The 11,291-nt window shown below is 39.5% G+C and overlaps 5 protein-coding genes across 5 annotated transcripts; 4 read left to right on the top strand and 1 right to left on the bottom strand. All coding sequences in view use genetic code 12, as the record gives it.

Moving 5' to 3' along the window:
• Window positions 1-427: 427 nt before the first annotated feature.
• Window positions 428-3,907, top strand: CPA2 (carbamoyl-phosphate synthase (glutamine-hydrolyzing); the record flags this gene model as incomplete). The annotated part of the gene is made up of 1 exon (XM_051813351.1): window positions 428-3,907. One exon carries the CDS (start codon window positions 428-430, stop codon window positions 3,905-3,907), a length of 3,480 nt encoding a protein of 1,159 aa, XP_051672996.1.
• Window positions 3,908-5,305: 1,398 nt separating this feature from the next.
• On the top strand, window positions 5,306-7,234 carry CANMA_001387 (uncharacterized protein; the record flags this gene model as incomplete). Its single annotated transcript, XM_051813350.1, has 1 exon — window positions 5,306-7,234. The coding sequence occupies one exon, from the start codon at window positions 5,306-5,308 to the stop codon at window positions 7,232-7,234; it is 1,929 nt and encodes a 642-aa protein (XP_051672995.1).
• A 630-nt stretch (window positions 7,235-7,864) lies between these two features.
• On the top strand, window positions 7,865-9,115 carry PTC2 (type 2C protein phosphatase; the record flags this gene model as incomplete). The annotated part of the gene is made up of 1 exon (XM_051813349.1): window positions 7,865-9,115. The coding sequence occupies one exon, from the start codon at window positions 7,865-7,867 to the stop codon at window positions 9,113-9,115; it is 1,251 nt and encodes a 416-aa protein (XP_051672994.1).
• Window positions 9,116-9,168: 53 nt separating this feature from the next.
• PIN4 (Pin4p) lies at window positions 9,169-10,689 on the bottom strand (the record flags this gene model as incomplete). Its single annotated transcript, XM_051813348.1, has 1 exon — window positions 9,169-10,689. One exon carries the CDS (start codon window positions 10,687-10,689, stop codon window positions 9,169-9,171), a length of 1,521 nt encoding a protein of 506 aa, XP_051672993.1.
• Window positions 10,690-10,876: 187 nt separating this feature from the next.
• On the top strand, window positions 10,877-11,206 carry CANMA_001384 (Arf family guanine nucleotide exchange factor; the record flags this gene model as incomplete). The annotated part of the gene is made up of 2 exons (XM_051813347.1): window positions 10,877-10,879; window positions 10,931-11,206. The coding sequence occupies 2 exons, from the start codon at window positions 10,877-10,879 to the stop codon at window positions 11,204-11,206; spliced, it is 279 nt and encodes a 92-aa protein (XP_051672992.1).
• Between the last annotated feature and the right edge of the window lie 85 nt (window positions 11,207-11,291).

Genomic DNA, 11,291 nt, shown 5'->3' with positions numbered 1-11,291 from the left:
AGAAGAGGTTGCCGGATGGGTTTGTACGGAACAGAGCTATACACTTTAATCACATTGGAGCTTGCGTCAGGTATATGTATTAATTATTACAATATTCAAGGGATGACTATAGTTCTTTTTTTTTTAACAATTGGAAATCTACACTGTCTAGATATTTCTGGGGGAATAGCCTAAGAAGGTAGTGTACCTATTCTCAACATTTTATCTTTCTCTAATTTAAATTGATTTTACATCGCGGCTAATTTTTCATACCCAAAAGAAAAATTTTTTGTCCTATAAATCTCTGTTGACTCATTATGAAAAATTTTTCTATTATAAGTTTCATACTCTTTTTCCCTTTCCTTTTTCTTTTCCTTTTCCTTTTCCTTTTTCTTTCATCAAGGTCATCGGCAATCTCAGCAACCAATTCTTTTTAAATCACTCGAACATGTTGTTGAGAAACAATTTCAAGCTGTTATCAACCAAACTCAAGCTTTTACCGAGGGCATCTATAACGCTACAAAAGTTCAAGTTCGCCACAAGCGCTGACACTACTGCGTACGAAAATAAGACAATCCCCTCGATAAATGAAGAGGCATTGAAATACGCCGGTGGTGACTTGTTGAAGAAATTTAAAGATGAACATGCACACAAGCTAGTTGATGTATCGAAAGTGCTTGTTATTGGATCCGGTGGTTTATCCATTGGCCAAGCTGGTGAGTTTGACTATTCTGGGTCTCAAGCCATTAAAGCATTGAAGGAGGCTAACAAACAATCTATTCTAATAAATCCAAATATCGCTACGAATCAGACTTCTCATGCATTAGCTGATGAAATTTACTACCTACCAGTCACTCCTGAATATATAACATACATTATTGAAAGAGAAAGGCCCGACGGTATTTTGTTAACTTTCGGTGGTCAAACTGGATTGAACGTGGGGGTTAAGTTGGACAAGATGGGTGTTTTCGATAGGTATGGCGTCAAGGTTTTGGGTACACCCATAAAGACATTGGAAACCTCCGAGGACCGTGATTTATTCGCTCAAGCATTGAAGGAAATAGACATACCAATTGCTGAATCTATTGCCGTCGAGACAGTTGATGATGCTTTAAAAGCAGCTGATACTGTTGGATACCCAATTATTGTTAGATCAGCTTACTCATTAGGTGGCCTCGGTTCTGGGTTTGCCGCTAATAAAGACGAATTGAGAAATTTAGCAGCACAGTCGCTTTCCTTGGCTCCACAAATTTTGGTCGAAAAGTCGTTGAAAGGCTGGAAAGAAGTGGAATATGAAGTTGTTCGTGACCGTGTTGGAAATTGTATCACTGTTTGTAATATGGAGAATTTCGATCCATTGGGTATTCACACTGGTGATTCCATAGTTGTCGCCCCATCACAAACTTTGAGTGATGAAGAATACCACATGTTGAGAACTGCCGCGATCAAGATTATTAGACACTTGGGTGTTGTTGGTGAATGTAATGTTCAGTATGCGTTACAACCCGATGGCTTGGACTTTAGAGTTATTGAAGTGAATGCTCGTTTATCACGTTCTTCAGCATTGGCATCGAAAGCTACTGGTTATCCATTGGCTTACACAGCTGCTAAGATCGCCCTAGGCCACACCTTACCCGAGTTGCCAAACCCTGTAACCAAAACCACGTCTGCTAATTTCGAACCTTCTTTGGATTACATCGTCACCAAGATCCCACGTTGGGACTTGTCCAAGTTTCAACATGTTAAACGTGACATTGGATCGGCAATGAAGTCAGTGGGAGAGGTCATGGCCATTGGTAGAAACTTTGAAGAGTCTTTCCAAAAAGCAATTAGACAAATCGATCCTTCCTACATCGGTTTCCAAGGAGACCATTTTGAGAATTTAGATGAAACTTTGCAAAATCCTACCGATAGAAGGTGGTTAGCTGTTGGACAAGCTTTGTTGCATGAGAACTACTCGGTTGATAAGGTCCATGATTTGACCAAGATTGACAAATGGTTCTTGTATAAATTGATGAACATTGTCAATATGTATCGTGAATTGGAGTCTGCAGGCGAATTGTCCAATATTAATAGTGACTTAATGCGTCGTGCTAAGAAGTTAGGATTTTCGGATAAACAGATCGGTCTTTGTGTTGGTGCCCAGGAGTTAGATGTTAGAAGAGTAAGGAAGGAGTTTGGCATTATTCCATTTGTGAAAAAGATTGATACATTGGCTGCCGAATTTCCTGCAAATACAAACTACTTGTACACTACCTATAATGCTACTAGCTCAGATATCGATTTCAATGATAAAGGAACATTGGTTTTGGGCTCTGGTGTGTACAGAATTGGTTCCTCTGTTGAATTCGATTGGTGTGCAGTATCTACTGCCCGTGCCTTGAGAGAAAGTGGTAAAAAGACAATCATGATCAACTATAATCCGGAAACTGTGTCTACTGATTTTGACGAAGTTGACAGATTATACTTTGAAGAGTTGTCGTTGGAAAGAGTATTGGACATCTACGAATTGGAGCATTCTGCAGGTGTTGTAGTATCAGTCGGTGGTCAATTACCTCAAAATATTGCTTTGACATTACAAAATACTGGTTGCAATGTTCTCGGAACTAATCCAGAAGACATTGACAAGGCTGAAGATCGTCACAAGTTCTCCCAAATTCTTGATTCTATTGGAGTTGATCAACCAGCATGGAAAGAATTGACTTCGATTGAAGAGGCCGAAAGCTTTGCTGATGAAGTAGGATACCCTGTCCTTGTTCGTCCGTCCTATGTTTTGTCTGGAGCTGCCATGTCGGTCATCAACAGTAAAAATGAGTTGGATGCAAAATTGTCCAATGCTTCGAAGGTGTCAAGGGACCATCCTGTTGTTATATCTAAATTTATTGAAGGAGCACAAGAAATTGACATTGATGCCGTAGCAAATGAAGGTGAGGTCTTGGTTCATGCAGTTTCCGAGCACGTTGAAAACGCAGGTGTTCACTCTGGAGATGCAACTTTAGTTTTGCCACCACAAAACTTGTCACCTGTCTTGTTGAACCGTTTGAAAACTATTGCTGATAAAGTTGCCGAAGCATGGAAGATTACAGGACCATTCAATATGCAAATTATCAAGAACGATCAAAATGGAACGCTCAATGACGAGACTTGCCAGCTAAAGGTTATTGAGTGTAATATTCGTGCATCCCGTTCTTTCCCATTTGTTTCCAAGGTCCTTGGTATTAACTTTATTGATGTTGCTGTTAAAGCTCTTATAAAAGAAGGTGTACCAAAACCAGTCAACCTTATGGAACAAAAGTATGATCGTGTTGCAACCAAGGTGCCCCAATTCTCATTCACCAGATTAGCCGGGGCAGATCCATTCTTAGGTGTTGAAATGGCATCTACTGGTGAGGTTGCATGTTTTGGTAGGGACTTGCTCGAAGCTTACTGGACTAGTATGCAATCAACGATGAACTTCCATGTACCCTTGCCTGGACAAGGTATATTGTTTGGCGGGGATTTGTCCAACGACAAGCTCGGAAATGTTGCCAAGGAGTTGTCAGGATTGGGATACAACTTTTACACAGCTAATCAATCAGCAGCTGATTACCTATCTAAATATATTTCCGAATCTGTTGGAGTCATTGATTTCCCAAAAACTGACAAACGTGCTTTGCGTGAAATTTTCCAAGACAAAAACATTGGCGGTGTATTTAATTTGGCCAAATCTAGAGCGGAGGACTTGTTAGATGAAGATTATGTAATGAGAAGAAACGCCATTGATTTCGCCATTCCATTGTTTAATGAACCAAACACATCACAATTATTTGCTTCTTGTTTGAGGGCCAAAATTGGAAATAAGAGCAAGTTTGATGAAGTCCCTGAAAGTGTTATTGTTCCGGAAGAAGTTCAAAGATGGAGTGAATTTATTGGCGGTAAGCCAGTATAGTATATTTGTGTACGTAATAGACGAAAGAAATGTAATTTAGATTGTAGGCTCAAATTTGGTGTAGTAGTAGATTGCGGAAATACCAATTTTTAAACAGGTGAGGTCAAATCAGGAATATAGTTACAAAACACACCGCCACAAAATTGGCCATAATTATATTCAATGGAACGGTTTTTGAAGGGCTAAAACCAAAGCAACTACATATACGAAGAGCACCTTTGTGATAAAATATTTACCTTAATGTTGAGTCTAGGAGAGTTTGAAGTTTCTTTGCAAAATTTCTCTCACATAGTAGGCATACAATGAACCAAAAAATAATACATGTAAAAAGAAAAAAAAAAAAGCGGTTACAAATAAACCTGTATCCGACTTCGGTCTATATAGGCGGAACTGGTTTGCTATGCAAGGCAGGAAGAATAAAAACTATTGTTCCTTGCAAATGGAGGACCCATTAATTCATAATTTATTATTCATTGCAAAAATTTCTTGTCTTATGCCCATTTTGTAACCAATTACGTCCAAACGACACAGAGTCACACGAAAACAATAGGATTGGTTTGACTAACCAAAGACAAGAAATATTTCATAAACTTAGTTTTAAGAACAATAGCACCTTTTCAGGATTATGGCCAGCTCATTTAATTTGTCTCTTTAAGCAGAAAATAATTTCTCACTTTCATTTTACTTTAGATACATTGGGTTTGAAATACGAGCCAAGCTAGATTCACAAAGTGGCTAAATACGATTCAAATAAATTGTAGTCTATTTGTTGTTGCAGTCAAGGTAAATTAGATAAGGTTTTACCAATCATAGTTACTGATATGTGATTCAGTAGGAGTGGAGCCAAGGTGCTGTCTGATAAATTGTTTAGTTCTTGACTAGCATCATATTTCCTTTTGGAAGGGCGTCTAGATGAAAAAGATAACAAAACTGAGAAAAGAGGCTTTTGACATACATTTAGTTAGCATACGTTTTTTCAAAATGAAATTTTTCTTGTCATTTCGAAATGAAGACTCTTGAAAGGGATTAATACCTTAAGCTTTTACCAAGAAAAAAGTCATACTGCAAAACTCACAGATGAAGGATGTACAAACCTAAAGGGCAAGGATTATAGGTTCGATGATTGGTTCGAGTTGATCCATTACGGGGTTTTCCTTTATCCTTTTTTTTCTTGTTTTTGAAATCACTCACGATAATGTAGGATAACAATACGGCATTATTGTTATATAGCCTACACGATGCAAAAAGCATCCGTTAACGCTGGAATACATTTGGTAATATAATGAAAGTACAAAGCAGTACAGGTTATCATGTATATAAAGAGATGACTTTCCCCTAAAAGTACCCAAGACAGAAAATATGAGAACAAAGAAGCAGCTAGCAACTCATATAGCATACATGGATCGCACAGAGCCCACGAAGGTCGAGAGTTACGAAGAAACTGAAAAGGATAGCAAGGCTTATTCTGGAGATGAGGGTGAAATAACAACGCAATCCAATGTGGAAAAGGAAGCATTAAACACAACCACCAAGTCAATTGGTATCAGGCGAGCTGAGTTATTACAATTGCAGTATCAAAATCCCATTTTGAGAGTAGTGCTCTTTTTTTGCATCTTCTTGGTTGCATATGGGTATGGATTGGACTCAACTGTCCGTGGTAATTTGCAATATTATGCTACCTCATCATACCTGCAACATTCATTATTCACAACGGTGAACGTTATGCAATCCGTCATTAGTGCAGCTGCTCAACCATTTTACGCAAGATTATCTGATAAGTTTGGTCGTTTAGAATTGTGCTTGTTCGCGATAGTGTTTTATTCAACGGGAACAGTCATCCAATCGCAAGCTTACGATATCAATAGGTTTGCAGGCGGCTCAGTCATTTACCAGATTGGATACACTGGTATTGTTATTATGTTGCAAATTATTTTGGCTGATTTTTCAAATTTAAATTGGCGTTTACTTTGTTCTTTCATTCCTGCGTTGCCATTTATTATCAATACTTGGGTTAGTGGTGATGTTGTCTCATCAGTTTTAGCCCATTACTCTTGGAACTGGGGTATCGGTATGTGGGCCTTTATTTTCCCTCTCAGCTTTGTTCCTTTACTTTGTTGTTTTATACATATGCATGTCAAGGCCAGAAAGACACCAGAATGGCAAGTTTTGAGAAGAGAGCATGAGAGCCAGAGAAAGCACTCAAAGACTAGTCTCACCTATTGGAAAGCATTAGTAGTGGATTTGTTTTGGGACTTGGATGTTATTGGATTGTTGCATGTTATTATCATTTTAGGATTTATTTTGGTACCATTCACACTTGCTGGAGGCGTCAGCTCGAAATGGGCAAGAGCCTCAACAATTGTCCCCTTAGTTATTGGTGTTGTGTTTATTCCAATTTTCGTTGTATGGGAAGCAAAGTTTGCACGGTCGCCAATCATGCCGTTGCCATTGATGAAAGATCGTGGGGTCTGGGCAGCTTTGTTGATTGCCATCTTTATCAATTGGATTTGGTACATGCCTAATGATTTCATGTACACAGTGCTCATTGTTGGTATGAATGCTAGTGTCAAGGCAGCAACCAGAATAACATCTTTATATTCATTTGTCTCTGTCATTGTTGGGCCGATTTTGGGGTTAGTCGTGGTTCGTGTTAGAAGATTGAAAGGATTCATCATTTTTGGATGTATCTGCTGGGCTGTGAGTTTGGGGATTTTGTTTCACTTCCGTGGTGCTAATGACGGTGTTGAAAGTCAAAAGTATCTTGACGGTGTCATTGGAGGGTTATGTTTGATGGGCTTTGGAGCAGGATTCTTCACTTACTCAACCCAAGTTAGTATCAGTACAGTAACCAACCACGAGTACATGAGTGTCATAATTTCTGTGTATTTGGCAAGTTATTGGATCGGCTCTTCATTGGGTACATCGATCAGTGGAGCCATCTGGACAAACAGAATGCATGTGGTCATTTTGGATAAAATGCAAGAGATGAACATTGCCAATGCTACAGAGCTAGCACTGTCAGCTTACAACTCACCCTTTGAATTCATTATTGAAAATACATGGGGCTCACCGGCTAGAATAGCTGTGGTTACCGCTTACGCGCAAGTGCAGAGGTACCTTTGTATTGCGGGGCTAGTACTTTGTTTCCCATTGATTTTAATTACGTTCTTATTGAGAGACCATAGATTGGATTCGGTGCAATCTTTAGAAATAGATCACGATCATGAAAAGGGTGTTGTTAAAGATGGCAAGGTTGTGGTCAATAATTACGATGATGATATTTTGATAAACAAGTTGAGAAGCTTTTTCAATATTGGCAAGCGATAGCTGCATCACAACTACACGAGTATTTGTTGCGACATGTTATCGGCCTCACAAGGCAGTGAAATATCACATCTATTTCCAGAAGTAAAATGTATAGTTAATGAACTGACCTAAATGTTTATATGAGTCGTAGAGACTAGCTTGTTGTACCACAAAAGAGCTTTAAAGCAGCACGTGACTTGCGAAATGGACCCAAAAGGGCATTGCCTAAGGTGGCTTCCTAGCACAACCATCTGCTTAAAACTGGTCTAGTTAACTGACTCACCTTTCACTGACTCTACGAAATTCTACAAATCTCGTATAAAAATTGAGTTGTAATAGAGGACAACTGTTTAGTACTTATCACGCCTTAAAGGTTTTGAAAAGTTCACGAGATGAAGAAGCGCTAAGAGTCGGAAGAAATAAAAAAAAAGAATCATTTTTTGTTAAAAGAAAAAAAAAAGAAATTCATCAGACAGAAAAATTTCGCCTTTCTATAAACAACAACCAACAAAAAAACTGTGAACACCAGAGAGACAAAGTTTCCGCCCACCAGTAACTGATTAAGAAATTATATTACAATCGCAGCTAGCGAATTCTACTTTTTTTTAACCTAATCACAATTTAAACGACCCTAGTCTCATTCCATCCACTATGGGACAAATTCTATCACAACCAATTACTGAGAAACACTCAGAAGAGGGTCAAGACAAATATTTGGCATATGGTTTGTCAAGTATGCAAGGGTGGAGAATCAATATGGAAGATGCCCATGCCACAGTTTTAGACTTGAATAAATTTGTTGATGATGAGACCAACAAGGGTGAGGAAGACAATGATGAGGGGGATCATGATGAAAAGGATAAAACTGAGGCGGCCAAAACTGATGGAGTCAAAACTGATGCCAATGAGGCGGAAAAGGAGAATGCTGATTATGTCGCGTTTTTTGGTGTCTACGATGGTCATGGTGGAGAAAAGGCTGCTATATTCACTGGCGAGCATTTACACAAATTGATTAGAAGTACATCACAATACCAAGGGAAAGACTATACCAACGCATTGAAACAAGGATTTTTAGACTGTGACCAAGCAATATTGAAGGATCTATACATGCGTGATGACGACAGTGGATGTGCTGCTACCACCGTACTTATCACACCTAAAAGTATCTATTGTGGTAATGCTGGAGACTCGCGTACAATTATGTCGATTGATGGTGTAGCTAAGGCCCTATCGTTTGACCACAAACCATCCTTGGAGGGTGAAAAGTCTCGTATAATGGCTGCTGGAGGTTACGTTGATGCAGACAGAGTCAATGGAAATTTAGCTCTTTCGCGATCCATTGCAGATTTTGAGTTCAAAAAGTCAGTCGACCTTCCTCCAGAAGAACAAGTTGTCACGTGTTATCCCGATGTTATCACCCACCAAATAAACTTGGAACAGGACGAATTTGTTGTTTTAGCTTGCGATGGTATTTGGGACTGTATGCACCCACAACAGGTTATCGATTTTATAAGGAGAGCAATTCGCGAGGAGAAAACCCTTGAGAAAATTTGTGAGGAGATTATGGATCTTTGTTGCTCACCCACTTCTGATGGTTCCGGTATAGGATGTGATAATATGTCCATTGTCATAGTGGCTCTTTTACGCAACGATGAAGGTATCGAGGGCTGGAAAAAGAGGATTATCGAGAAAATAGGCGACAAAGATTTCGGAGACTCCTTTTTAAAACCTGAACACCCGAGGTGTGGACGGATTGAAGATGGTGGCGAGGAAGAGGAACCAGAAACTGGCGCTACTATTTCCTTGGAGCAGTTATTATCAGGAAATGCCGTTACGACTGAAAACGGAGTTGTTTATTTAGATACTGCCTCTGCCCAGTCGTTGTTGGAGAGATTTAAATAGAAATAGCTTAATAATATTTTTGGTATTTGTTGACATATTTCTTAACTATGACTCTATATAAATCTTGGGCCCCAGATAGAACCACTGGATGGTGTCTGAGGTTGTGAGGGAGCATTATTTGTGTTCGTAGCAGCGGCATTGGTATTAGTGGTTGTTGTAGTAGTAGCAGGGTTTGGTTGGAAGAATTGGTGCTGTTGTTGCGACATTGGATGGCTTTCTTGCTGGTTTAATGGTGGAGTAGACCTCACATCGACGTATGACCTGTTATTATTCGTCCTTAACAATGCAGCAGCTGAACTGCCTGCTGATAAACTTTGTGCCAATTGTGGTGGCTGCTGTGATTGCTGGTAATACCCATGTTGGGTGTATGGCCTCTGTTGATAGACAATTTGAGGCTGCTGCTGAGTTGGAGTGGACGCTTGTTGTCTCAACCTCGGCATCGGTATCGCGGATTGCGAGTGTGATCGTAACAACTCAGGAGGATTTGCCAACTGGTTGAGATTCATCATGGAGGCAGAATGAAGTGGCTGCTGACGTGTCTGTCCAGGCGCAATTGAAATGTGGCCGGGCTTTCTTCTAATTATAATCATGCCATTATCAAACAATTCTAATAAATTTAGATAGTTGCAAACGTATGATATAATCTTTCTTTGAGCAATGTTTAAATTTAATGGCGAGATTGCCAATTCAAACACCGTCTTGGATGCATCATCGCGGTAAAGCACCAATTGTGTGTATAGCTCTAAAATTTCGGGATCATTAAAATTAAGCTCAGGTGGACTAAACAGTGAACAACCAAATGGCAAATTCAAAAAAATACGTTCTTGTGAGGTCGAAGTTCCAGCCACGCTGAGGTTTTTGGTTGCCGCAGTTGTGGAGGCTTGCGATAGCAAAGACGCTAAGGAAGCATTGGACGTTGATCTATGTTGTTCTTCCAATTGACCTCTCTTTTCTCTCTTTTCACGCTCAATACGTTCTCTTTCTTGCGCTGGTAGCATCTTTTTATATTCAACTCTCAACTTCCTACCTCCTATTTCTCTCCCATTTAATTGGTTCACCACAAGGGATGTTTCATCTGTGGACGTGAAATTGGCAAACGCTAAGCCTCTAAACACCCCATTATCAAAATGGTAGTTGAAAGCATATGGTAAGGGCAAATTTAGTTTGGTCATAACTTCCAACAACTGCTCTTTCTTAATAGCAAATGGAATATTTTTAATAACGATTGCAGTGGGGATAAGTTCGTCGTCGTCGATATTGTCGTGGGTTTCGTGAGGTTCATTATCATTAGGTTTCGTCTCATCATTAATTGGTTTATCCAAAGTCGTCTTATCCAAAGCGTCAAGTGTTTGCTGTTGTTGTTGTTCCACCCAGGGGCCTATTGAGGTGGAACTCGGTTGATTAAGCCAAGAACTTTGCAAGTCTTTACTCATGAGGTTACTTGGAGTATAGCTCTTTGTATTGAAAGGCGTCGAGGATGAGGAGTATCCCGAGGCAGATGATAGGGATGACAAGGAAGGACGACGCTGTACTATGTTGTCCATTTGATTAGCAGATAAGTTTCTAAAATCCATGGTGTGTGGGTGCCCCAGAGTTAAAAGACTCTCGGTTTTATTTTCGTTGAATCGGAAAGAACTTTTGAAAATTTGTTATTCCTGGTAGCGTTACACGCGTGGAAGAAAGAAACACTGAAAGACAACGAAAAATTATCATTGGAAATTGATTACGTGTAGAATACGAACAACAAAGTTTCATCCATCAATGGTATGTTTGCACATGATGCGTTATTTTTAACAACCAATACTAACATATTAGTCATCATCCTCATCAAATCAAGCCCCAGGTGGTTTGAGAAGTGCTGTAAAGAGAAAGTCAACAGCTGACAAGAAAGCACAGACATCCAATGCTACCCCATTGAGTACTAGGTCTGCCGGTGCTGGTGGAAGCTCGTCCACAATGATGAAGTTATTTACTGATGAAGCTCAAGGTTTACGTGTTGATCCATTGGTTGTCTTGTTTTTGGCCGTTGGATTTATTTTCTCCGTTATCATCTTGCATGTTTTTGCCAAATTAACAGGTAAATTTGCTTAAAGATAGCTTTTGTTTGTGTACCATCTACATATGTGTTAATAAACTATTTACAGTGTGGGACAACTCGTCTATATGTACGTGGTGC

The sequence above is a fragment of the Candida margitis genome (genome assembly GCF_024628925.1).
Source record: "Candida margitis strain CBS 14175 chromosome Unknown scaffold112, whole genome shotgun sequence".
NCBI lineage: Eukaryota > Fungi > Ascomycota > Pichiomycetes > Serinales > Debaryomycetaceae > Lodderomyces > Lodderomyces margitis.
This window is presented reverse-complemented; position numbering and strand designations above follow the sequence as displayed.